The sequence below is a fragment of the Stegostoma tigrinum genome, chromosome 29 (genome assembly GCF_030684315.1).
Source record: "Stegostoma tigrinum isolate sSteTig4 chromosome 29, sSteTig4.hap1, whole genome shotgun sequence".
Classification (NCBI taxonomy): domain Eukaryota; kingdom Metazoa; phylum Chordata; class Chondrichthyes; order Orectolobiformes; family Stegostomatidae; genus Stegostoma; species Stegostoma tigrinum.
Window position 1 is genome coordinate 43,242,247 of NC_081382.1, and position 26,163 is coordinate 43,268,409.

At 49.5% G+C, this 26,163-nt stretch overlaps 1 protein-coding gene across 2 annotated transcripts; it reads left to right on the forward strand.

The window, feature by feature from the left end:
* Nucleotides 1-115: 115 nt before the first annotated feature.
* Nucleotides 116-13,418, forward strand: ntmt1 (N-terminal Xaa-Pro-Lys N-methyltransferase 1). Of its 2 annotated transcripts, XM_059638198.1 has the most exons (4): nt 116-231; nt 2,906-3,083; nt 6,660-6,912; nt 12,027-13,418. In XM_059638198.1, exons 2-4 carry the CDS (start codon nt 2,919-2,921, stop codon nt 12,281-12,283), a joined length of 675 nt encoding a protein of 224 aa, XP_059494181.1. In that variant the 5' UTR covers nt 116-231; nt 2,906-2,918; the 3' UTR covers nt 12,284-13,418. The 2 variants fall into 2 exon arrangements, with proteins under 2 accessions (XP_059494181.1, XP_048393883.1); XM_048537926.2 differs by lacking the exon at nt 116-231 and having other exon boundaries at nt 2,904-3,006.
* Nucleotides 13,419-26,163: the final 12,745 nt, after the last annotated feature.

Here is a 26,163-nt window from a genome sequence, read left to right on the forward strand (position 1 = left end):
AGGGAAAGAGCAGGAAAGCGGAGCTATGTATTATCCAATCAGCCACAATTTCATTGAATGGCCAAGCAGACTCAATGGACTGATTGGCCTACTTCTGTTGCTATGTCTTATAGTGTTTATCTGTCAATCTCTGCAGAGTAACCCGACAGCCGACTATAAAACCTCTTCAGAGGGTATTGAATACGACAGGAACTGAGACTCTCTGAAGGTGTGACGTTAGAGATCCTGAAGGTATTTATTCCATTTGATCCTTCCATCTGCTATTGAAGGCCGTTGGGCTGATGTAGAGGAGTTATTTTGTCCAATATAGCAATGGGAATTGTGGTTCTGCAGCCGGTGACACTCTGTCACCTGCTGTCCCCACCTTACAGCTGTTGGAGCAATCAGACTATTCTGAGAGACCATGTCTGTCTGTCACTGGAGACTGCAGAGTCTGTCTCATCATTGCATTGATCCCAGTCCAAATAAAACCCTCAAACTGTCTCATTGTTGTCCCAGCTGCGACACTCTGACTGGCCGTGCCCAGTGAGATCACTACATTTCTGCCTGTCTGATGTACACTGTATACCTGGTGAATGAACACATTTGTTTTCACAGGTTTAATTTTAAATTTTCCTTCTCTCAGGTGTTAATTTCCTATATTTAAAACCTAGAATGAAAGCAGAGCATTAAGTGTATATTTTACTGGCCATGTCAGCTTCTTTGGTGAACTGGGGGTCCTGTTGGACCCTTTTATATTCCTCATCTAGTAGCTCCCAGTTCCCATCCAGATAGTTGACTGTCTGAGCAACAATTTGTGATGGAAGAGCCGACCTGACATCCCTTGATAAAACTACATTTTCTGTAAATGCTATCTTCTCTGCAGTACCTGACAGCCATGGTGTCTGCAGAGGAAGGGCCTTGGAACGAGCAGCTCAGCCAGCTGAGAGCAGAGCCCGGAGAAAACCCAAGACCAGTGAATCAAGCTCCTTCTGAGCTCACTGCCTTTCCCAGCAGCCAGGTTGGTAAAAACCCCTGTCCAGATTGGGGCTCCCATTGAACACAGTTAACCATCACAGCTCAAACCAGCCGTCGGGCTGCCATACCACCCTTATTGTGGATTAGTCCAACTCTTTGAACACATGTTGGAGTCTCACTGACCAGTGAGTACAATTTGCCTCTATTTACCTTATCGTCAACACGTTACATAAACATCTTAATTCTTCACAACCGTAAGCCGTGTCCCTGTAAGATCCTCTTGAACCAATATCCTGTTACTATACAGTGCCTGTGTACGGATGGTTGAATGTTGCACAAAATGCTCTAACTGCAGCCTATCAAAGAAATCATCTGTTTCGTTGTTATGTGACAATAATGGACATACTTTATTGGCTTTGCAGTACTTTGAGTTATCCAATGGTGCGATACAAAGGCAAGTCTTCCTTGGCTTTGTATTTCAAACTAATGATTCTCTGCCTTTTGTGGCTGTTTCCAGTTTTGTTGTTTTCATTCCAGACTGGATCTGTCTTCTGCTGTCTACACTGTGTAGAACGTCACCATTTCCGGAATGTTTCCTTCAGTAATGTGAAGTTTCTAATTTTTCCGGATTGAGCTGTATCTGCTGTCTGTTTGCCCATCCTGGTTACCTGCTCGGAGGTCAGGGCTATTCAAACTAGAGCCTATTACCTACACAAACCCCAACCAGTTGCTTTTCTTATTCTTAACTCTTGTCTCCAAAATCTGTGGATTTTGTGGGTCAAGAAGTTGCTCCTCCTCTGGATTGGGGATCAAGTCCCATAATGGGATGCCCAGGTACCTAATCTAGGATGATCATCCCAGTGTAGTACTGAGGGAATGCTACAGAGCTGGATTTAATGTCTGCTGGACAGGGTGTTAAACAAAGGTCCTCCTTACTCTCAGATGAAACTAAGAAATTTCATCGTCCTATTTGAAGAGGAGCAAAGGAGTTCACCCCAACTTCTTGAAGCCAAAATCTATCCTTTAACTAACACTGGAATACAGCGCAGAACAGGCCCTTCGGCCCTCGATGTTGCGCTAACCTGTGAACGCATCTAAACCCATCCCCCTACATTATCTCATCATTATCCGTATGCTTATCCAAGGACTGTTTAAATGCCCCTAATGTGGCTGAGTTAACTACATTGGCAGGGAGTGCGTTCCACACCCTTACCACTCTGAGTAAAGAAAGAGAAACATTACAGATAATTTATACACAGCAGAATGACAATGGTCAGGGAATCTATTCCAGTGATAACTCAAAGTACTGCACAGCCAATAAAGTATGTCCATTATTGTCACATAACAACGAAACAGATGATTTCTTTGATAGGCTGCAGTTAGAGCATTTTGTGCAACATTCGACCATCCGTACACAGGCACTGTATAGTAACAGGATATTGGTTCAAGAGGATCTTACAGGGACACGGCTTACGGTTGTGAAGAATTAAGATGTTTATGTAACGTGTTGACGATAAGGTAAATAGAGGCAAATTGTACTCACTGGTCAGTGAGACTCCAACATGTGTTCAAAGAGTTGGACTAATCCACAATAAGGGTGGTATGGCAGCCCGACGGCTGGTTTGAGCTGTGATGGTTAACTGTGATCAATGGGAGCCCCAATCTGGACAGGGGTTTTTACCAACCTGGCTGCTGGGAAAGGCAGTGAGCTCAGAAGGAGCTTGACTCACTGGTCTTGGGTTTTCTCCGGGCTCTGCTCTCAGCTGGCTGAGCTGCTCGTTCCAAGGCCCTTCCTCTGCAGACACCATGGCTGTCAGGTACTGCAGAGAAGATAGCATTTACAGAAAATGTATTTTTATCAAGTGAGTTATGCTTTTGCTCAGGTGTTCTGGTGCACGTCCTGTAATTCTGCTGTTGTAATTAATTCTCCTTCCATTTCCCTGACCAGCCTGGCTCTGTGCATGATGACTGCAGAGCTACTTGCTGATGAAGATGGGTTCTACTCCAAGGCCAAGAAATACTGGAAAAATATTCCACCTACAGTCGATGGTATGTTGGGGGGCTATGGGCATATCTCCAGCATTGACATTAACTCCTCCAAGAAGTTTCTGCAGAGGTTCATTGGGGTGAGTCTCTCTGTCATTATTAGTAGTCTTGATTTTTTAGTACTTATTTGGAGATTTATTGCACCCTGCCATAAAAGCTAATCGTGGCCAGTGTGGCCCTAGCAGAATGATTAGCTGACAAGTATGGTGTGTTTCATTTACCCCTCAAGGTATTGGAATAGTATTGAGAATACAATAGAGGGGGAGTAGGCAAGGAGGAGCAAATGTATCAAATAGAGCTCCTACTTTGGGCCTGATGGGAAATCGCACATGTTTGTCAACACTTCAAACTTCTGCTAAAACTGACCTTCATGAGCAAAATGTAGCATTTTCTATGAAGCTGTGGTGTTAGGTAACCTAATCATAGGGAATGATTCCAGCATAGAGGCTGCTTGGCCCATTGTCCATGCTGACACTGCAGGAACATTTCTCCTAGTCCCATTCTCTCATCATGTCTCCAAAATCTCACAGGCTCTTCCTCAAGAGCGAACTGCACAGTAAATGGAAAAGCACTGGGAAAAATTGATGCACAGCGAGATCTGGGTGTTCAGGTCCATTGTACCCTGAAGGTGGCAATGCAGGTGGATAGAGTGGTCAAGAAGGCATACAAGATGCTTTCATTCATTGGACGGGGTATCGAGTACAAGAGTTTGTAGGTCATGTTACAGTTGTATAGGACTTTGGTTCGGTCACATTTGGAGTACTGCGTACAGTTCTGCTCGCCACATTACCAAAAGGATATGGATGCTTTGGAGAGGGTGCAGAGGAGGTTCACCAGGATGTTGCCTGGTATGGAGGGTGCTAACTATGAAGAGAGGTTGAGTAGATTAGGATTACTTACATTAGAAAGACATAGGTTGAGGGGGGAATTGATTGAGGTCTACAAAACCATGAGAGGTATAGACAGGGTGAATAGCAAGAAGCTTTTTCCCAGAGTGGGGGACTCAATTACTAGGGGGTCACGATTTCAAGGTGAGAGGGGAACAGTTTAAGGGAGATATGCATGGAAGGTTCTTTACGCAGAGGGTGGTGGGTGCCTGGAACGTGTTGCCAGCGGAGGTGGTAGAGGCAGGCATGATAGCATCATTTAAGATGTATCTAGACAGATACATGAATGGGCAGGGAGCAGAGGGATACAGATCCTTGGAAAATAGGCAACAGGTTTAGATAGAGGATCTGGATCGGCGCAGGCTTGGAGGGCCGAAGGTCCTGTTCTTGTGCTGTAATTTTCTTTGTTCTTCAGATAATGATCCAAATTCTCTTCTGGAAAAATCATTTTGATCCTTTTTAGGGATGTTAGAGTTTAAAGAAATCTGAATGCACAGCAGTTAACCAACAGGACTACACAAAATTTGACATTTCTAATGAAAGCAGTCAGTCAGCATGGACATGAGGGGCCGAAGGGCGTGTTACTGAATAACTCTGTCTCCAATGTAATTATGTACCAAACAGGAGTCAGCACTATTAACTAAACACTAGCTAGAAGATTTATGCTTATAAACTTGATTCAACATTTTGCTGTCTAGACCCTGCCTCTCACATACTACAGGCACTCACCACCACCGCCACCCACACCCTCCCAACACGCATGCACACGCACCAACAGTTCCCATATCTTACTAAATCTGAAATTAATTCAGTTTTCTGGGGAGAAACCCAAAAGTATGCCGCAGCCCTCCAGAATTCACTTTATGTGAAACAGCTTTTTTTTAAAGTGTTGTGCTTTCCGAGAGTTTGGTTCCTGAGGAATAAACAGAATGCCATATGTGTGTAACATTGTGCATTCCTTTCTGAAATAACGTGTGAAACAAAACCTGAAAAGCTTCAGTGAGGTGTTTAAAGACTTTTACAGTGTAAGTTACTCAGCTATTGCATATCTACAGGTAAAGCACTGTGGAGTACAGTTCAGCAGAGAGTTTTTTTTAAAAGAACTATGTCCACAGCTGTTCCTGTACTAGTACTAGTGTAAACAGAGAAATTTAAAGACAAAGACTAAAAGTAAAGTTTACTGTCGTACATGAGCAGAGGGCTGTTTAAGAAGTGAAGACCTTTGACTGGAGAGCACAGACACAATGACACCAACTATAGCAGCACAACCAGGGCTTCACTGATGATGTTATGATGCAAGAGACACAATGATGTGAGAGGTGACCAGGAAGTAAGAAACGTCACAATGAGAACCGAAAACAGAAACTGCTGGAACAGCTTAACAGGTCTGGCAGCAGCCATGGAGAGAAATCAGAGTTAACATTTTGGGTCCAGTGATTCTGTTTCGGAACTGCTGGTAGCTAGGAAAATGTCTTTTTGTGCAGAAGATAGAGTGGTAACTGGGTGTGAGGAGTAAATAAGTAAATGGAGATAGAGCCCAAAGAGAGAAGAATAGTTGGACAGATAAAGGAGCGGATAACAATCAGCCTAGGAGAATAAATGGCAGCTGATGGGGACTGTTAATGGCTAACAATGGGTAGTGTGTAATAGCGGGCCATGTGATAATTGGGCCATGTATGAGGTACTTGGGGGGCAAGGTTATTGGAAATAGTGCCTCAAGCCCTAAAATTGTTGAACTCTATCAAGTCCAGAAAGTTGTAGAGTTCACAAGTGGAAAATGAGGTGCTGTTCTCCCAGCTTCTGTTGAGCTTCACTGGAACACTGCAAGTAGCCTGAAACAGAAATGTTGACCAGGGAACAAGGTGGTGTGTTGAAGTGGCAGGCAACTGGAAAAACTTGGTTATTTTTGCAGACAGAATGCAGGAGTTCTGCAAAGCAGTCACCCAGTCTATCCTTCGTTTCCCCAGTGTAGAGGAGGCCACATTGTGAGGAGTGAATGCAGTAGACTAGATTGAGTAAAATGCTGGGAAAGCGTGTGTTTGGAGCCTTGGACACTGAAGAGGGAGGAAGTAAGCAGGCAAGTGTTACACTTTCAGTGATTGCAGGGGAAAGTGCAGTGGAGGGTACTGGGAGTGAAGGAAGAGTGGACCAGGGCGTCCTGGAGGGAATGGTCCCTGTGAAAGGCTGACAAGGGAGGAGAGGGCAACATGTCCCTGGTGGTGGCATCCTACTGGAGCTGGTGGAAATAGTGGCTGATGGTCCTCTGGATGTGGATGCTGATGGGATGGTAGGTGAGGACAAGGGGAACCCTTACCACTGTTTTGGGAGGGAAGAAAGTGGGTACTGGCTGAAGTGCAGGAGATGGGTCAGACCTGGATGAGAGTGAGTACTTGAAATGAGGAGAGAGGACATTTCTTTCACTTTAAAGCTTAAAAAATGTTAAAAGGAGAAAAACAGGACGACTTTTTGTCTGTCTGCTCCCACCTCTGTATACCCTTTCCGGGTAAAATATTCAATCTGGAATAAACACGGAGAATGCTGAAGAAACTTGGACCTGGCACCATCTATGGAGAGAGACACAGAGTTAGCATTTGAAGTCCAGTCTGACTGTTCTTCAGAATTCAGAAGGCTGTGGACTCCTGTTATTGGGAAGTGCCTGAATTTTGGGACTTTAGTAACTGATAGGGATCCAAGTTTGCAATAACACTGGAGAGTGATGGCCCACCAGCAACACTGCTACTGTCTCATGGCACCATTCCTTCTCCACAGGAAGGCCCCGGGAAAGCAGGAGTCGGCTGTGCGCTGGACTGTGGAGCTGGGATTGGCAGGATCACCAAGCGACTGCTGCTGCCAATGTTTAAAGTTGTCGACATGGTGGATGTGACAGAGAGTTTCTTAACCAAAGCCAAGGCCCACCTCGGAGAGGAAGGCAATCGCGTGGGCAACTACTATTGCTGCGGTCTGCAGGACTTTGTCCCACAGCCGCAACGATATGATGTCATCTGGATCCAGTGGGTAATAGGTGAGGCCCTGAGTCAAACTAATATTTGTAAATCTCCTGTGGTTCTGAACATGGTTATCACAAACTATGCACAGGCTCAAGATGGAGCAGGGTTATATTGGACCAGAACATGAAGATAATATAGACTTTCTTTACAAAGTCATACAGTCTGTTATTTTGTTTCTCCTCGATAAACTTCTGCACCCACTTTTACGATGGCAATGGACCTTTAAATATGTGCTGCTGTTATGTGTGCAATGGACAATATCTGCACTCGTGTCAGTGTGTAATAGCAGCATGGCAAGTTTCCATGTGGAGAGCAGAATCTGTCGTGGATGTACCTGCATTTGTAAAATATTTCAGGAACAAAAACAAAGTTGCTGGAAAAGCTCAGCAGGTCTGGCAGCGTCTGTGAAGGAAAAAACAGAGTTAACGTTTCGGTTCTGGTGACATTTCCTCAACTGTTCAGTATCAAATTATTCAGGTAGTTTGGGAACGAGAGAGAAGAGTTGATTGCAGTGGAAGAATTTCTCTGCAGGACAGATTGAGGAGCTAGCAACAAAACACTGATATGTGTGAAGGTTATATGGGCATTTTCCGTTATTAACCTGGACATAGGAATTCAGAGCAAGAATTGAACTCTGCTGTAAGTTTTTTATGTACTCAGTAGAGATTCTGCCTTTTTTTCCAAACTCCTGAGACCTTTGTTCTCATTAACATCCTTCTCTCAAGCACTAGTGTCTCCAGTTACTCAGTTTATTCTGAATCACACGCCTGAATTCCACCATCAAAATATCCATGTTTAGAAAAGGTCGTTGTTTGTATCAGCTACCCCTCAGACCCTTCAACCATTTATGCATTATAGTTTCAGAATTACCAGTCAATGTGTGCTCTGTATATTTCACAGTCTGTTAGGTTTACTTACCAAGTCACCTCTCCTTCAAGAAGGCAGAAGAAATACCACTGAAGAAAGTAGTACCACCCGCAGATCCCACAGTCAGACCTTACTCCCCCATAACCATTGTGGGGTTAGCTTTAATCCTGTATTACAGGTGTGCCAGTCTACCCAGTATGACTGAGGCCAGAAACAAATAAAATTTGCCTTCTAACATTAAATGATCTTTAAGCACAGCTTCTCTGACAGATGAGAGACCCAGGCAGTCTGTGATGTGTCTGTTGGTGCACCCTGCAGCTAGCCCACCAATCCAGTGTTGTATGGGAGCTGTATTCCACAGAGACAGCGTGACACCTCACCTCAGCTCATCCTTAGAAACGCTTCTACTCTTTGTAATTTACTCAATTCCTGGAGTGCTGAATCATGCTGGGATACCAACCCCTCTCTACTCCCCTTCCCCACCCAGTATCTATCTTAGGGGTACCAACCAAGATCAAGCACAGCAGTGCAGATTTACTGAACAACATTACACATGAACATCCATGTCCTCACCCACAGCCCATGTATGTTCAGTTTCTGGTAGACTGGTGAGAAAGAGTGGGAACCTGCTTAGTAATCTTGAGGGCATCTTTACACCCTGATTTTCCTCCCCTACTAGCCCAGCACCTGCAAGGCTGGGCTCAGAACCCGTACACCGTTGATTTGTATGGCTCTGTAGCACACTGGAGAGTGACATCAGTAATGAAGCTATCTGCAGAGCTCAGGTTAACTTCTTGCTAAGCAGAGGCCTTATCTGATCGTTCAGCTCTCAGTTGAAACGGCAATAGCTTGCTCTATAAATAGAGGTAACAGATCTGTAAGCAAAGGTAGATTGTACCAAATCTTTAAGTCGAAAGAAGAACATGTTATGAAAGAGAACTAGTGTGAACTATAACAGATAGCAATAGCTTCTATAAGTATATAAAGGGAAGAGAATAGCTAAAGTGAATGTCTGTCCCTTGGATGATGAGATTGGGGAGTTGATAGTGAGGATCACAGAAATAACAGTCATTAAATCATTATTTTACTTCAGTTTTCATGGTGGAAGACAATAATACCATCCCAGTAGTAGCAGATGATGCAGAGGTAATAGAAAGGGAGGAACTTAAATCAATCATCACACAAGAAAAAGTACTGAGCAAACAATTGGGATTGAAGGCAGAGATAGCAAGGTGTAGAGCTGGATGAACATAGCAGGCCAGGCAGTATCAGAGGAGCAGGAACGCTGACGTTTCGGGCCTTCTTCAGAAATAGGGGAGGGGAAGTGGATTTTGAAATAAGTAGGGAGAGAGGGGGTTGCAGGTAGAAGAAGGCTAAAGGAGAATATAGCTGGAGAGGAGACAGACAAGTCAAAGAGGCGGGGATGGAGCCAGTAACGGTGAGTGTAGTTAGGGAGGAGATGGGAGGACGGACAGGTCAAGGGGGCGTGGTGAGGTTAGTAGGTAGGAGATGGGGGTGGGGCTTGAGGTGGGAGGAAGGGCAGGTTAGGGAGGCGGGGATGAGCTGGGCTGGTTTTGGGATGTGGTAGGGGGAGGGGAGATTCTCCAGCATCTGCAGTTCCTACCGTCTCTGGGATTGAAGGTAGACAGGCCCCAGGGCCTGCTGGCCAACACCTTAGGGTATTAAAGATGCAGCAGCAGAGATGGTGGATCCATTGGCTATAATATTCCAAAGTTCCCTGGATGCAGGAAAGGTTCCACTGGATCGGAAAAATATTAATATCACAGCCTGATCCAAAAAGGGAGGGAGGCCGAAAGTAGGAAACTATACACGTTAGTTTAACATGGGTCATTGGGAAGTTGTTAGAATCAATATTAAAAAAGTAATAACAGGACTTTAGAAAATCAAAATGCCATCCAGCCAGAGTCAGCATGGTTTTCTGAAGGGTAAATCATGTTTGACTAAATTGCTAGAGTTCTTTAAATATGTAACAAACAATATGTATAATGGGGATCCTGTAGATGTTGTGTGGACTTCCAGAAGGCATCTGATAAGGTGCCACACAAACAGTTAATATACAGGGTAAGATCGCTCAGGATTGGGAATAATTTATTAGCTTGTGTAGAGCATTGACTAACCAATACAAAGCAGAGAGTCAGGATAAATAGGTCGTTTTTCTTCTTGGTAAGTTGAAGCTGATGGGGTGCTACAGGATTCAATCCTTGGATCCCAACTATTTAGAAACAATATTAATGACTTGGCTACAGGGATAGAAAGTACTGTAGCCAAATTTACAAATCTCTCTAAAATAGATGGGAAGTAAGTTACAATGAAGAAACAAGAAATTTACGGATGGATGTGGATAGGTTTGGTGAATGGGGCTAAAAATTTAATATGGATCAATATGAGGTTCTCCATCTTGGTTGGAGGAATCAATAAATAAAGAGAAACTTTACTGTTTCAGTGCAGAGGGATCTGGGTGTCCTCATGCATGTCTCACAGAAAGATAGGATGTATATACACCAAGTAATAGAGGAAAAATTGAATTTTGGTATTTATTGCTAAAGGAATGGAGTATGAAAGTGCAGAAATGTTACTGCTACTGTACAAGTCATTAGTGAAACCACACTTGGAGTATTGCATGGTGATGGCCTAGGCCTGACACGTCAGCTTTCCTGCACCTGAGATGCTGCTGGCCCTGCTGTGTTCACCCAGCTCTACACCTTGTTATCCTGGATTATTGCAGACAGTTTTGCTCCCTTTACTTGAGGAGGGGTGTGGTCATATTGGAGGCTGCTCAGGGGAGGTTCACCGGATTGATTCCAGAGGTGAAGGGTTTGTCTAATGAAGAGAGTTTAGGATGATACTCTCCGGTATTTAGAAGATTGAGGAAAGATCTAATTGAGGTCTATAAGGTGTTAAAAGGGAATTGACAAAGTAGACTGAGAGAAAATGTTTCCTCATGGGGCAATCTAGAATGAGAGGTCAGTTTTAGAATGAGGGGTAACAGATTTGAAACAGATGAGAAATTATTTCCCTCAAACGGTCATGAATCTATGGAATTCAGTCCCTCAGTGTGGTAGATGCTGCTGATTTTTAATGAGCAATGGTTTGAACAGATATGGAGAGGGGGCAAGAAAGTGGAGTTGAGGCCAAGATGAGATCAGCCATGATAATACCAGACGGTGGAGCAGGCTCACAGGTGAATAGTTTCTGACTGTTTCTCTTCCTTATGCCCTTAAATCTCTGGTGAGGCACTGACTGGAGCTTGAGGCTGACTCTGGGTCCCACACATCAGGACAGATTAGAATACTGCGTGAGCTACAGGGAGAGACTGAATAGGTTGGGGCTATTTCCCCTGGAGCATCGGAGGCTGAGGGGTGACCATAGAAGTTTATAAAATCATGAGGGTCATGGATAGGGTAAAGAGCCATGGTCTTTTCTCCAGGGTGGGGGAGTCCAAAACTAGAGGGCATAGGTTTAAGGTGAGAGAGGATAGATTTAGAAAGGGACCTAAGGAGCAACTTTTACACAGGGTGGTGTGTGAATGGAATGAGCTGCCAGAGGAAGTGGTGGAGGCTGGTACAGTTACAGCATTTAAAAGGCATCTGGATGGGGACGTGAATAGGAAGGGTTTAGAGGAATATGGGCCAAATACTGACAAATGGGACTAGATTTATTCAGGATATCTGGTCAGCAGGGACAGCACGGACAAATTGGATCAAAGGTCTGTTTCCACATTCCCCAGTTCTATGACTGTAGGTGGAGGCCCTAGTCAAGGCTGTGTTGTAGAACAGTCCCAGGGATGAGGACCTGCAGACAATGTGGAGAGACTAGCGAAGCTGGGATTGTTCTCCTTCAAGCAGGAAAGATTAAAGGAGAGATTTAATTGTGTTCACAATCTTGAATCTTTGAGTAAATCGGGAGAATCTATTCCTGTGGTAGGGTCAGTAAACTGAGGCGGGGGGGGGTTGCAGATTGAAGATGGCCATCAATAGAACCAGAGGGGGAGTTTTTTTAACATGGATCTGTGATATGCAATCTATAGAGAGAAAGCAGAATTAACATTTTGAATTCAGTAACTGACATGGATCCAAACTGTAAACTCTGCTTTCTGTCCACAGATGCTGCAGGACCTGCTAGGTTTCTCCGTTTAATTTCAGTTTGTTTCTGATTTACAGCATCTGCAGTTCTTTGTGTTTTATTTATGAAAGCCTCCCAGTAAGGGGGTCACTGATTGTCCTTTTTCGGATTCTTACAGGGCACCTGACTGACACCCACCTTATCCAGTTCCTCAAGAGGTGTCAGAAAGGGCTTCGTCCAAACGGAATCATCTGCGTGAAGGACAATGTGAGCCAGGAAGGGGTGATTGAGGATGAGGTGGACAGCAGTGTGTGTCGTGACCTGGCCTCCCTTCGGAACATTGTGCGGCTAGCAGGGCTCCACGTGCTGGCTGAAGAGAAACAAGACAACTTCCCTGATGAGATTTACCAGGTGTACAGTATGGCTTTGAGGTGAAGATAACTGGTCCCATACTGCTGAGGGTAGGGAGGGCTGCTGTATGGAGAGAGGGAGAGAATGGCACTTAGCTCTGTGGCTACATTAAAAACAACCTGAAGCACAACATGGAGACTGCCGGGCTGAACCTGACTGTATTCCTAAATGGCAGCTCCCATCAAGAGCTGCATTCCTCTTTCCACCGGGCAGATCGATCCACTGGCCAAGGAAAACATTGAAAAGCAGAATGAAAAGAGAGAGAGAGCGAGAGTTCCAGAAGATCAATGCAGTGGTTTAGAGCCTGAGTAGCTACATCCGAATGATCCTTTGTATTTCTTCAGAGCACAGGAAGCAGTGAAAAATGGAATATTTTAAATAGCTTGTCTCACAGAATGAGCTGGAATCTGCTCCTTATCCCATCCATTAAAAGCTTTGAGTTGGACCACAGCAAGTCCCAGTCAGGAATGAAGCTTTAAGTACCAGCTGTGAGTTCAGGGACAGCACTGCTGGCCTGTGTTGGTGTTTTATACCTGGAGGTTAGTCTGGCCAGCATGACTGCCTCATACAGCACCACAGAAAAGCATTATCTGCCCATTCATTACAGTGATCTCTGTGAAATCTCGCTCTGCACCACATGGCTTTCTCATTTGCTGGCAGAATAGTCACTGCTTTTCAAAGTAATTCGTTGTAGGTGAAGCACTTTGGTTCATACCTGATCAGCTGTATTTCCTTGATATCATCAGATTGGTACAACTCTCAAATTACAAGTTCTTCTATCCCTTTTGTCTTTCTTTTACCAATAATCCACCCTGAGGTTGCAGTCTTACAATGTCTACCTTTCCTCTCGTGCACTTCTCTCTCCATCGTGTGCGCTCTCTCTCTCTCTCTCTCTCTCTCTCTCCATCGTGTGCGCTCTCTCTCTCTCTCTCTCTCTCTCTCTCCCCATCGTGTGCGCTCTCTCTCTCTCTCCATCGCGCGCGGGCGCTCTCTCTCTCCATCGCGCGCGGGCGCTCTCTCTCTCCATCGCGCGCGGGCGCTGTCTCTCCATCGCGCGCGGGCGCTGTCTCTCTCCATCGCGCGCGGGCGCTGTCTCTCTCTCCATCGCGCGCGGGCGCTGTCTCTCTCTCCATCGCGCGCGGGCGCTCTCTCCATCGCGCGCGGGCGCTCTCTCTCTCCATCGCGCGCGGGCGCTCTCTCTCTCCATCGCGCGCGGGCGCTCTCTCTCTCCATCGCGCGCGGGCGCTCTCTCTCTCCATCGCGCGCGGGCGCTCTCTCTCTCCATCGCGCGCGGGCGCTCTCTCTCTCCATCGCGGGCGCTCTCTCTCTCCATCGCGCGCGGGCGCGCTCTCTCTCCATCGCGCGCGGGCGCTCTCTCTCTCCATCGCGCGCGGGCGCGCTCTCTCTCCATCGCGCGCGGGCGCTCTCTCTCTCCATCGCGCGCGGGCGCTCTCTCTCCATCGCGCGCGCTCTCTCTCTCCATCGCGCGCGCGCGCTCTCTCTCTCCATCGCGCGCGGGCGCGCTCTCTCTCCATCGCGCGCGGGCGCTCTCTCTCTCCATCGCGCGCGCGCTCTCTCTCCATCGCGCGCGCGCTCTCTCTCCATCGCGCGCGCGCTCTCTCTCCATCGCGCGCGCGCTCTCTCTCCATCGCGCGCGCGCTCTCTCTCCATCGCGCGCGCGCTCTCTCTCCATCGCGCGCGCTCTCTCTCTCCATCGCGCGCGCTCTCTCTCTCTCCATCGCGCGCGCGCTCTCTCTCTCTCCATCGCGCGCGCGCTCTCTCTCTCTCCATCGCGCGCGCGCTCTCTCTCTCTCCATCGCGCGCGCGCTCTCTCTCTCTCCATCGCGCGCGCGCTCTCTCTCTCTCCATCGCGCGCGCGCTCTCTCTCTCTCCATCGCGCGCGCGCTCTCTCTCTCTCCATCGCGCGCGCGCTCTCTCTCTCTCCATCGCGCGCGCGCTCTCTCTCTCTCCATCGCGCGCGCGCTCTCTCTCTCTCCATCGCGCGCGCGCTCTCTCTCTCTCCATCGCGCGCGCGCTCTCTCTCTCTCCATCGCGCGCGCGCTCTCTCTCTCTCCATCGCGCGCGCGCTCTCTCTCTCTCCATCGCGCGCGCGCTCTCTCTCTCTCCATCGCGCGCGCGCGCTCTCTCTCTCCATCGCGCGCGCGCGCTCTCTCTCTCTCCATCGCGCGCGCGCGCTCTCTCTCTCTCCATCGCGCGCGCGCTCTCTCTCTCTCCATCGCGCGCGCGCTCTCTCTCTCTCTCCATCGCGCGCGCGCTCTCTCTCTCTCCATCGCGCGCGCGCTCTCTCTCTCTCCATCGCGCGCGCGCTCTCTCTCTCTCCATCGCGCGCGCGCTCTCTCTCTCTCCATCGCGCGCGCGCTCTCTCTCTCTCCATCGCGCGCGCGCTCTCTCTCTCTCCATCGCGCGCGCGCTCTCTCTCTCTCCATCGCGCGCGCGCTCTCTCTCTCTCCATCGCGCGCGCGCCCTCTCTCTCTCCATCGCGCGCGCGCCCTCTCTCTCTCCATCGCGCGCTCTCGCGCTCGCTCTCTCCATCGCGCGCTCGCTCTCTCCATCGCGCGCTCGCTCTCTCCATCGCGCGCTCGCTCTCTCCATCGCGCGCTCGCTCTCTCCATCGCGCGCTCTCGCGCTCCCAGCCTACAGCAACTGCTGATGTTGGACTGTGTGGAGTTTAAGTTGTTAGAGAATGCATCCAGGTCCCACAATGCATTGAGGCCTGGGAAATTTGGTGCCACTTTGAAATAACGCAATTTATCATATATCATAATTTATTAAATAAATGGATTATTTTTGTGTGAAGTGAGTTTAATTATTTGGAAGTTTGCTGTTGTAGGCACTGTACTGTTAGCAAGAACACAGCAGGAACGGTGTCACATTGGCCTTGTTATTCATCTCTGCACACACTGCCTGACATGTTTCCTCTGTGGATGATGGTTATTTTTGTTCTCCAGTATACAAACTCCCTGACTGACATTTTTAAACCACCTCAGCTGCTGTCTCAGCTATTCGAATCATGCAATTGTACAATACAAAAGAGGCCCTTCGGCCAACTGAGTCTGCACCAACAAAACACATTTTGGCAGTACAGGCTTGATGGGCCAAAGGGCATCTTCGAGCTTGTATGATTCTAAATCGACAGAATTCCCACTTTCCCGCGTGAGGCTCACAACCTTGAATGGTGAATGGACGTTCATGCAAATACTTATAAAATGTTGTGAGGTTTCCCACCTCATCTCCCCTCCTAGGCAGGGAATTCCAGACCCCAAAACCCTCTGGGTGAAAAGGTTTTTCTTCAAATTTTCACTTTAAATGCATGCTCCCTTATTATTGATCCTTTGACTAAGGGAAACAGCTACGCTCTATCCATCCTGTCCATGCCCCTCATCTTATATATCTCTATCAGGTTCCCCCCTCAACCATACCTGCTCCAAGGAAAGCCACCTGGGTCTATCCAGCCCCTCTTCATCGCTGAAATGCTCCATCCCAGGCATCATCCTTGGGAATTTCCTCTCCTCCCTCTCCAGTGCAATAACATCCTTCCTGTAGTGTGGTCACCAGAATTGCACACAGTGCTCCAGCTGTGGCCTAACCAGAGTAATGTACAGCTCCAACATAACCTCCCTGCTGTTGTAACCAAGGAGTAGCCAGGACTGATAAAGGCAAATATCCAGTATGCATCTTGAACTACCCTAAAGCTCCCCTACCGCATTCAGGCATTTGTGGACAAGACCCCATGATCACGAATTTCCTGTGTATCAGTGAGTTCCTTTGCCTGGTCACTTCTAAAATGCATCACCTCACGTTAATCAGGGTTAATGTCCACCTGCCACTGACCTTACGTCACCTTACTCAGAAATGTGAACCATCGAGCCAATCTTTGTGTTATCCACACTCTCTTCGATATTGTTCTACTTCTTCCGTTGTGTCTGAACCATGGGTCAGGGATTTCAACCCTGCACATGTCACAGCACAATTTAAACTGCAGCTACCAGATTAGTATAATGGGGAAATATGACGAGGAGCAACAGTGATGAAGGAGCATCGTGCTGTGGGAGGGTCAGCGCCGAGGGAAGAGGCACGGTAGGAGGGTCAGTGCTGAGGGAGTGGGTGCTGTTGCAGAATTAGCACCGAGGGAGCGCCGCACTGGCGGAGGGACAGCGCCGAGGGAGTGCCGCACTGTCAGACGGGTCAGTGCCGAGAGAGCAGGCGCTGTCAGAGGGTCAGTGCTGAGGGAGTGGGCACTGTCGGAGGGTCAGTGCTGAGGGAGCGTTGCACTGTCGCAGTTCAGTGCTGAGGGAGTGCCACACTGTCGGAGAGTCAGTGCTGAGGGAGTGGGCACTGTCGGAGGGTCAGTACTGACGGAGCGGTGCACTGTCAGAGGGTCAGTGCTGAGGGAGCGTGCACTGTCGGATGGTCAGTGCTGAGGGAGCGCCGCAGTGTCGGAGGGTCAGTGCTGAGGGACTGGACACTGTCGGAGGGTCAGCGCTGAGGGAGTGGGCACTGTCGGATGGTCAGTGCTGAGGGAGTGGGCACTGTCGGAGGGTCAGTGCTGAGGGAGCGGGCACTGTCGGAGGGTCAGCGCTGAGGGAGCGGGCACTATCGGAGGGCTAGTGCTGAGTGAGTGGGCACTGTTGGAGGGACAGTGCTGAGGGAGCGCCGCACTGTCGGAGGGTCAGTGCTGAGGGAGTGGGCACTGTCGGAGGGTCAGTGCTGAGGGAGCGCCGCACTGTCGCAGGTCAGTACTGAGGGAGCGGGCACTGTCGGAGGGTCAGTGCTGAAGGAGCAGACACTGTCGGAGAGTCAGTGCTGAGGGAGTGGGCACTATCGGAGGGTCGGTGCTGATGGAACGGGCACTGTCGGAGGGTCAGTGCTGAAGGAGCAGACACTGTCGGAGGGTCAGTGCTGAGGGAGTGGGCACTGTCTGGGGAGTCAGTGCTGAGGGAGCAGGCACTATCGGAGGGTCAGTGCTGAGGGAGCGGGCACTATCGGAGGGTCAGTGCTGAGGGAGCGGGCACTATCGGAGGGTCGGTGCTGATGGAACGGGCACTGTCGGAGGGTCGGTGCTGAGGGACCGCCGCACTGTCGGAGGGTCAGTGCTGAGGGAGTGCTGCACTGTCGGAGGGTCAGTGCTGAGGGAGCAGGCACTATCGGAGGGTCAGTGCTGAGGGAGCGCCGCACTGTTGGAGGGTCAGTGCTGAGGGAGCGCCGCAGTGTCGGAGGGTCAGTGCTGAGGGACTGGGCACTGTCGGAGGGTCAGCGCTGAAGGAGTGGGCACTGTCGGAGGGTCAGTGCTGAGGGAGCGGGCACTGTCGGAGGGTCAGTGCTGAGGGAGCGGGCACTGTCAGAGGGTCAGTGCTCAGGGAGTGGGCACTGTCGGAGGGTCAGCGCTGAGGGAGTGGGCACTATCGGAGGGTCAGCGCTGAAGGAGTGGGCACTGTCGGAGGGTCAGTGCTGAGGGAACAGGCACTGTCGGAGGGTCAGTGCTGAAGGAGCGGGCACTGTCGAGGGTCAGTGCTGAGGGAGCGGGCACTGTCGGAGGGTCGGTGCTGAGGGAGCGGGCACTGTCAGGGTCGGTGCTGAGGAAGTGGGCACTGTTGGAAGGTCAGTGCTCAGGGAGCGGGCACTGTCGGAGGGTTAGTGCTGAGGGAGCTGGCACTGTCGGAGGGTCAGTGCTGAGGGAGTGGGCACTGTCGGAGGGTCAGTGCTCGGGGAGCGGGCACTGTCGGAGGGTCAGTGCTGAGGGAGTGGGCACTGTCTGGGGAGTCAGTGTTGACGAAGGTAGGCACTGTCGGAGGGTCAGTGCTGAGGAAGCGGGCACTGTCGGAGGGTCAGTGCTGAGGGAGCGGGCACTGTCGGAGGGTCAGTGCTGAGGGAACGGGCACTGTCGGAGGGTCAGTGCTGAGGGAGCTGGCACTGTCGGAGGGTCAGTGCTGAGGGAGCGGGCACTGTCGGAGGGTCTGTGCTGGGGGAGCGGGCACTGTCAGAGGGTCAGTGCTGAGGGAGCGGGCACTGTCAGAGGGTCAGTGCTTGGGGGGTGCTGCTTTTGTAGATGTTGACCCGTTGCCGAGATTGTCCTTGCATTGTGAAGACTGTTCCTCCAGAGTCCATGGGATTTATCTTTTGTGAGATTACTCGGTGTGTATAACACCATGGAACTCCTGTGGGCCAATTTGCTGGGCAGCACACTGCCTTTAGTGGTTTTCGGAGGCAGCTCACCTTTATTCTCTCAGGGCCATTCAGGACAAGCAATAAATACTAGCCCAGTCATTGAGAGCCACATCCTGAGGGTGTAATAAATTGTCTGTTTGAAACAGTGAAATGTTCTCGTGGCTGTGCGTTACCGCAGCCTGCAGTGTTCGACAGTGGTCCTCTTTCTCCCCCTATGTGTCCTCTGAGGAACTGTATTTGCCTGATCCAGGATCCAACTCCAGATCTGCGCTCAGGAGCCTGCCTCTGTTGAGCAGAAAGGATGACGTGGGATTGACCTCAGTGCAACATGACCGGGGTGGGGGTGTTTCCCTCGCCTACTGAGTTCAACTCTCCAACAATCTCCAGCTGGCAGGGGGCAGAGGTAGGTGGAGGGAGCAGATGGTGTCAGGGTTACAAAGTCTTAGAGCATAGAAGCAGGCCCTTCGGCCCAACTCATCCTTGCCAACCAGGTTTCCTGAACTGGTCAAGTCCCATTTGCCTGTGTTTGGCCCATCCAGATGCCTTTTAAATGCTGTAACTGTACCAGCCTCCACCACTTCCTCTGGCAGCTCATTCCATACACGCACCTCCCTCTGCGTGAAAAAGCTTCCCCCTCAGGTCCCTTTTAGATCTTCTCCCTCTCACCTTAAACCTACGCCCTCTGGTTTTGGATTTCCCCCACCGTTAGAAACAGACCTTGACTATCCAGGCCCCTCATGATTTTATAAACCTCTGTAAGGTCACCCCTCAGTCTCTGATGCTGCAGCGTCTCCTTCAGCTGCCCAAGCTCTGGAATTCTCTCAGGAAATCTCTGCTTCTTCTTTCTCCCTTCAGATCTGCTGTCATAATATTTCACTTTAATTTATTCTCCTGTGGGACTTGGGCGTCACTGGCTGGTCAAGCATTTATTGCCTGTCCCTCAAGGGCAACTAGAGATAGGCAGTAAAGATTGGCCCGGCCAGCAATGCCCATGTTGCCCAGGAGAATAAATAAAATCCATGTGTCGCGATGTCAAATCTGATTTCATAAGGCACCTTGGGATGCCTTACTGTAGTGTAGGCTCTATATAAATGCAAGGTGTAGAGCTGGATGAACACAGCAGGCCAAGCAGCATCAGAGGAGCAGGAAGGCTGACGTTTCAGGCCTAGACCCATTTCATCCAGCTCTACATCTTGTTATCTCAGATTCTCAGAAGAGCCAGGAGGAGACATGAGAAGTTGTTGGCGGATAGGATCAGGGTAAACCCTAAGGCTTTCTATTGGTATATAAGGAATAAAAGAATGACGAAAGTAAGATTAGGGCCAATCAAGGATAGTAGTGGGAAGTTGTGTGTGGAGTCAGATGAGATAGGGGAAGCACTAAATGAATATTTTGCAACAGTATTCACTCTAGAAAACGACAATGTTGTCGAGGAGAATACGGAGATACAGGCTACTAGACTAGGTGGGATTGAGGTTCACAAGGAAGAGGTATTAGAAATCCTTCAGAGGGTGAAGATTGATAAATCCCCTGGGCTGGATGGGATTTATCCTCGGATCCTCTGGGAAGCCAGGGAGGAGATTGCCGAGCCTTTGGCATTGATCTTTAACTCGTCGTTGTCTACAGGAATAGTGCCAGATGACTGGAGGATAGCAAATGTGGTTCCCCTGTTCAAGAAGGGGAGTAGAGACAACCCTGGTAATTATAGACCAGTGAGCCTTACCTCAGTTGTTGGTAAAGTGTTGGAAAAGGTTATAAGGGATAGGATTTATAATGGATAAGCATATGGACGTACATGGAATAGTGCAGGTTAGATGGGCTTCAGATCGGTATGACAAGGCGGCACAACATCGAGGGCCGAAGGGCCTGTACTGTGCTGTAATGTTCTATGTTCTATGTTCTATTCTCCGGCTTCCACAGTTTCTACTGTCTCTAGCTAAGAGTACAACTGGATCTTGATCAACTGGGCCAGTGAACTGAGGGGCGAAGAGGGGGGTGGTTGCCGAAACAAGCAGCTGATTTCATTGCTTTTCTATTTAAAATTGAGGTAAAGCAGAATGGAGTACTTTTATTTCTGTTTCTCATTTTGCTGTTGCATTCTGTCCCTAGGCTGTTTGAAGCTTGAGAACAGTTTTAAAATTTTGAAGGTGATCTAGATGGTTCTTACTCTGAGGTTGTGGGGTGGGGTTGGGGGGGAAGGAGTGTGTGGAGACTCCCGCACCATTCGGTCACTTTGTGAATGAAAGTATCAAAATTAAGATCCACAACATCAAGCAAGTGTGGGATAGTTTGCACAGAGAGTGCTGCAGTTTTAAGTACACCATGACCGAGTTCTCATCTGGTTCTCGTCTCTCGTACTCTGATGGAATCCAGGCTGTTGAGAAAGTGGCTAAGAATCAATTTTTTGCAGATGTGAGCTGATTGAAAGCAGCTGCTCAAGTGTGTGGGAATGCAAGGCTACAGCAGGGGGTGGGGGAGAAGTGTATGAGTTGGTATTCGAGCTGGAGCTAGCTGCATAGTAACCGCATGAAGATCTGAGCCCTGCGTTAACTGAGCTCGACATGATCCACCCCAGCAGTGATTACAAATCCTACCCTGAGCTCTTGGCTGGCTATCAGCTGCATTTTCAGAAATCCATTCTCTTTCCCCCCACCCTGCCCAAAAATCTCGTTCAGCAATCCCTGGGGGTGGGATTGCACCAGTCTCCGCTTCTCCAGCTCACACAATCTTTCCCAATGAGGATGTCCACCACCCTGTACTCATCGTCACTAGGATAACAAAATGTGAGGCTGGATGAACACAGCAGGCCAAGCAGCATCTCAGGAGCACAAAAGCTGACGTTTCGGGCCTAGACCCTTCATCAGAAGAAAAGCTTTTTTTCTGATGAAGGGTCTAGGCCCGAAACGTCGGCTTTTGTGCTCCTCTGATGCTGCTTGACCTGCTGTGTTCATCCAGCTTCACACCTTGTTATCTCAGATTCTCCAGCGTCTGCAGTTCCCATTATCTCTTTTTTGGTGTGGAGCTACTGTCAGAACGTACAAACGCAGCAGCTAAAGTCACACAGCAAGATCCCGTAATCAGTGACATGACCAATGGAAATGATCTGATATTTTGTTGTTACTTCAAGCCATAGAGACCAGGGAAAGTGGCCCTAACTCTTCGTCTGATGCAGCACGAGGGCAGGTGGAACCCAAAGACCACAGGTGCATGTCTGTGTGTGCGGCTCCTTCAGGCAGTTCGTTCCAAAGCCTGGACTGTGAGATCAGCTTTGAGGAGCACCACAGAGAGGGAGAGAGGGAGGTTTAAAGATGGAATTCCAGAGCCTAGACCCTTCAATGGGGGAACTTTTAAAACCAGAAATTGTCAAGAGACTAGGAGCAGAGGGACACAGCGAAGGTTTGTGGGCGGTGGGGGAGATTACAGTGATAGGGAGACACAAAGCCAAATTCAAAAACTAGGATGAGAATTTTGAAATAGACAAAATGACCCCTCTTTCTGACATGTACGACACGTCTTACAGAGTTGCACTACATCCCGGTAAACTCTGGACAAGGTGAAATGTGTATTTACTGATGCAGACGTTTTCCCTGCAAACGCAACTGAGAATATCACGGTCATCCACTACCTGAGAAACAGCCATCCATTCCTCAACTGCACATCTGTGACAATGTCTCCAATTCCTTATCTGTAACTCCCTCCCCGGGGGGGTATCTGTTATTCTGTATATAAACCACCCCAACCCCCCTCGATCAGATTCCCGTCTGTAACTCCCTCCCCGGGGGGTATCTGTTATTCTGTATATAAACCCCCCCCCGAACCCCTCGATCAGACTCCGGTCTGTAACTCCCTCCCCGGGGGGTATCTGTTATTCTGTATATAAACCACCCCCGAACCCCTCGATCAGATTCCGGTCTGTAACTCCCTCCCCGGGGGGTACCTGTTATTCTGTATATAAACCACCCCAACCCCCCTCGATCAGATTCCAGTGTGTAACTCCCTCCCGGGGGGTATCTGTTATTCTGTATATAAACCCCCCAAACCTCCTCGATCAGATTTCAGTCTGTAACTCCCTCCCGGCGGGTATCTGTTATTCTGTATATAAACCACCCCAACCCCCCTCGATCAGATTCCAGTCTGTAGCTACCTCCCCGGGGGGTATCTGTTATTCTGTATATAAACCCTCCCATACCCATCTATCAGATTCCGGTCTGTAACTCCCTCCCCGGGGGGGGTATCTGTTATTCTGTATATAAACGCCCCCGAACCCCTCGATCAGATTCCCGTCTGTAACTCCGTCCCTGGAGGGGTATCTGTTATTCTGTATATAAACCCCCCCCGAAGCCCTCGATCAGATTCCCGTCTGTAACTCCCTCCCCGGGGGTATCTGTTATTCTGTATATAAACCCCCCCCCGAACCCCTCGATCAGATTCCCGTCTGTAACTCCCTCCCCGGGGGGTATCTGTTATTCTGTATATAAACCCCCCCCGAAACCCTCGATCAGATTCCGGTCTGTAACTCCCTCCCCAGGGGGTATCTGTTATTCTGTATATAAACCCCCCCCGAGCCCCTCGATCAGATTCCAGTCTGTAACTCCCTCCCTGGGGGGTATCTGTTATTCTGTATATAAACCCCACTGAACCCCCTCGATCAGATTCCAGTCTGTAACTCCCTCCCCGGGGGGTATCTGTTATTCTGTATATAAACCCCCCCCGAACCCCTCGATCAGATTCCCGTCTGTAACTTCCTCCCTGGGGGGTATCTGTTATTCTGTATATAAACCCCCCCCCAAACCCCTTGATCAGATTCCAGTCTGTAACTCCCTCCCTGGGGGGTATCTGTTATTCTGTATATAAACCCCACTGAACCCCCTCGATCAGATTCCCATCTGTAACTCCCTCCCCAGGGGGTATCTGTTATTCTGTATATAAACCCCCCCCCCGAACCCCTTGGTCAGATTCCAGTCTGTAACTCCCTCCCGGGGGGTATCTGTTATTCTGTATATAAACTCCCCCGAACCCCCTCGATCAGATTCCCGTCTGTAACTCCCTCCCCAGGGGGTATCTGTTATTCTGTATATAAACCCCACCCGAACCCCTCGATCAGATTCCCGTCTGTAACTCCCTCCCGGGGGTATCTGCCCTGACCCCAATGGGAAAGTGGCAGCTAAGTGTTCCGGCCCCTAGCGGAAAGCGTCTGCGAATCTTGTTGGTGGATTCTCTGGGCCTGGTGACTGGGCAGAGTCACAGAGTCATCGAGTCGTAGAGCACACAAACAGGCCCGACTCCTCCATCCTGATCGTGTTTCCCGCAGTAATCTCGTCCCATTTGTCTCTGTTTGGCCCATATCCTTCTAAACTCTTCCTATTCATGCACCCTTTTAAATGCTGTAACTGTACCAGCCCCCACCCCTTCCTCTGGCAGCTCATTCCATACACGCACCACCCTCTGTGTGAAAACATTGCCGCTCAGGTCCCTTTTAAATCTTTCCCCTCTCACCTTAAACCTATGCCCTCGAGTTTTGGACCCCACCCCCACCCCCGGGGGAAAGACCTTGGCTGTTCACCTTGTCTCTGCCTCGTTTGGTTTTATACACCTCTGTGGGGTGACACGGTGGCTCAGTGGTTAACACTGCAGCGTCACAGCGCCACGGACCCAGGTTCAATTCCAGCGTCAGGCGACTGTCTGTGTGGAGTTTGCACATTCTCCCTGCGTCTGCGTGGGTTTCCTCCGGGTGCTCCGGTTTCCTCCCACAGCCCAAAGATGTGCAGGCCAGGGTGGATCGGCCATGCTAAATTACCCGCAGTGTTCAGGGGTGTGTGGGTTTTAGGGGGATAGGTCTGGGTGGGATGCTTCAAGGGACGGTGAGGACTTGTTGGGTTGAAGAGCCCGTTTCCACACTGTAGGGAATCTAATCTAGTCTAACCTCTATAAAGGTCACCCTCAACACCTGATCATCCAGGGGAAGTAGTCCGAGCCTCTCCTCCTAACTCAAACCCTCCAGTCTGGTTAACATCCTAGTTTCAAGACATCCTTCCTATAACCGGGCGACCAGAACTGTACGCAATACTCCAAATGTGGTATTACAAATGTCCTCTACAGCCACAACACAATGCCCCAACTCCTATACTCATTGCTCTGACCAATGGAGGTCAGGGTACCCAAAGCCTTCTTCACCACCCTGTCTACCGCGGATGCTAGTTTTAAGGAACTATGTAACTGCCCCTCTCGGTGTCCCCACCGGGGCCCTACCTTTCACAGTATAGCTCCTGCCCTGCCTTACCAAAATGCAGCACCTCACGTTTATCTGAATTAAATTCCATCTGCCGTTCCTCAGTTCACTGGCCCAGTTGATCAAGACCCAGTTGTACTCTTAGCTAGAGACAGTAGGAACTGCAGATGCCGGAGAATCTGAGGTAACATGGTGTGGAGCTGGATGAACACAGCGGGCCAAGCAGCATCAAGGAGCAGGAAAGCTGACTTTTCAGGCCGAGATTTTCTGAAGAAGGGTCCAGGCCTAAAATGTCAGCCTTCCTGCTCCTCTGATACTGCCTGGCCTGCTGTGTTCCTCCAGCTCTACGCCGCGTTATCTCTCTACTCTTAGATAGCCTTCTTTCCTGATTACTGCTCTACCAATTTTGGCATCATCCGCAAACTTACCAACCATGCCTCCTATCTTCTCATCCAAGCTGTTTATATAAATGATGAGCAACAGGGGATCTAGCACCAATCCTTGCGGCACACTGATGGTCACAGGCCTCCAGCCTGAAATACAGCCTTCTCCCATCACCCTCTGTCTCCTCCAATCAAGCCAATTTTGCATCCAATTGGCTAGCTCCTCCTGGATCCCATGTGATCTAACCTTACTAACCAGCCTACCACGTGGAACCTTTGCAAAGGCCTTGGTAAGATTCAAGTAGACAATGTCTACCATTCTGCGTTCACATATCTTCTTGGTCAAAAAACTCAAATTTTTTGTGAGGGAGAATTTGCCGCACGCAAAGCCATGTCAAATCAGTCCTTGATAACACAGTGTGAAGCTGGATGAACACAGCAGGCCCAGCAGCATCTCAGGAGCACAAAAGCTGACGTTTCGGGCCTAGACCCTTCATCAGAGAGGGGGATGGGGTGAGGGTTCTGGAATGAATAGGGAGAGTGGGGGAGGTGGACTGAAGATGGATCCAGGAGAAGATAGGTGGAGAGGAGAGTATAGGTGGGGAGGTGGGGAGGGGATACGTCAGTCCAGGGAAGACGGACAGGTCAAGGAGGTGGGATGAGGTTAGTAGGTAGGGAATGGAGGTGCGGCTTGGGGTTGGAGGAGGGGATAGGTGAGAAGAAGAACAGGTTAGGGAGGCAAGGACAAGCTGGGCTGGTTTTGGGATGCAGTGGGTGGAGAGGACGAACTGGGCTGTTTTGGGATGCAGTGGGGGGAGGGGATGAACTGGGCTGGTTTTGGGATGCGGTGGGGGAAGGGGAGATTTTGAAGCTGGTGAAGTCCACATTGATACCATTGGGCTGCAGGGTTCCCAAGCGGAATATGAGTTGCTGTTCCTGCAACCTTCGGGTGGCATCATTGTGGCACTGCAGGAGGCCCATGATGGACATGTCGTCTAAAGAATGGGAGGGGGAGTGGAAATGGTTTGCGACTGGGAGGTGCAGTTGTTTATTGTGAACCGAGCGGAGGTGTTCTGCAAAGCAGTCCCCAAGTCTCTGCTTAGTTT

What these genes read in the sequence shown, in the direction of transcription:
- ntmt1 (XM_059638198.1), top strand. Translation starts at nt 2,919, where the DNA reads ATGATGACTGCAGAGCTACTTGCTGATGAAGATGGGTTCTACTCCAAG. An exon ending in TTCTGCAGAGGTTCATTGGG is followed by an intron (nt 3,084 to 6,659) that starts GTGAGTCTCTCT and finishes CCTTCTCCACAG; the next exon opens with GAAGGCCCCGGGAAAGCAGG. An exon ending in CTGGATCCAGTGGGTAATAG is followed by an intron (nt 6,913 to 12,026) that starts GTGAGGCCCTGA and finishes GGATTCTTACAG; the next exon opens with GGCACCTGACTGACACCCAC.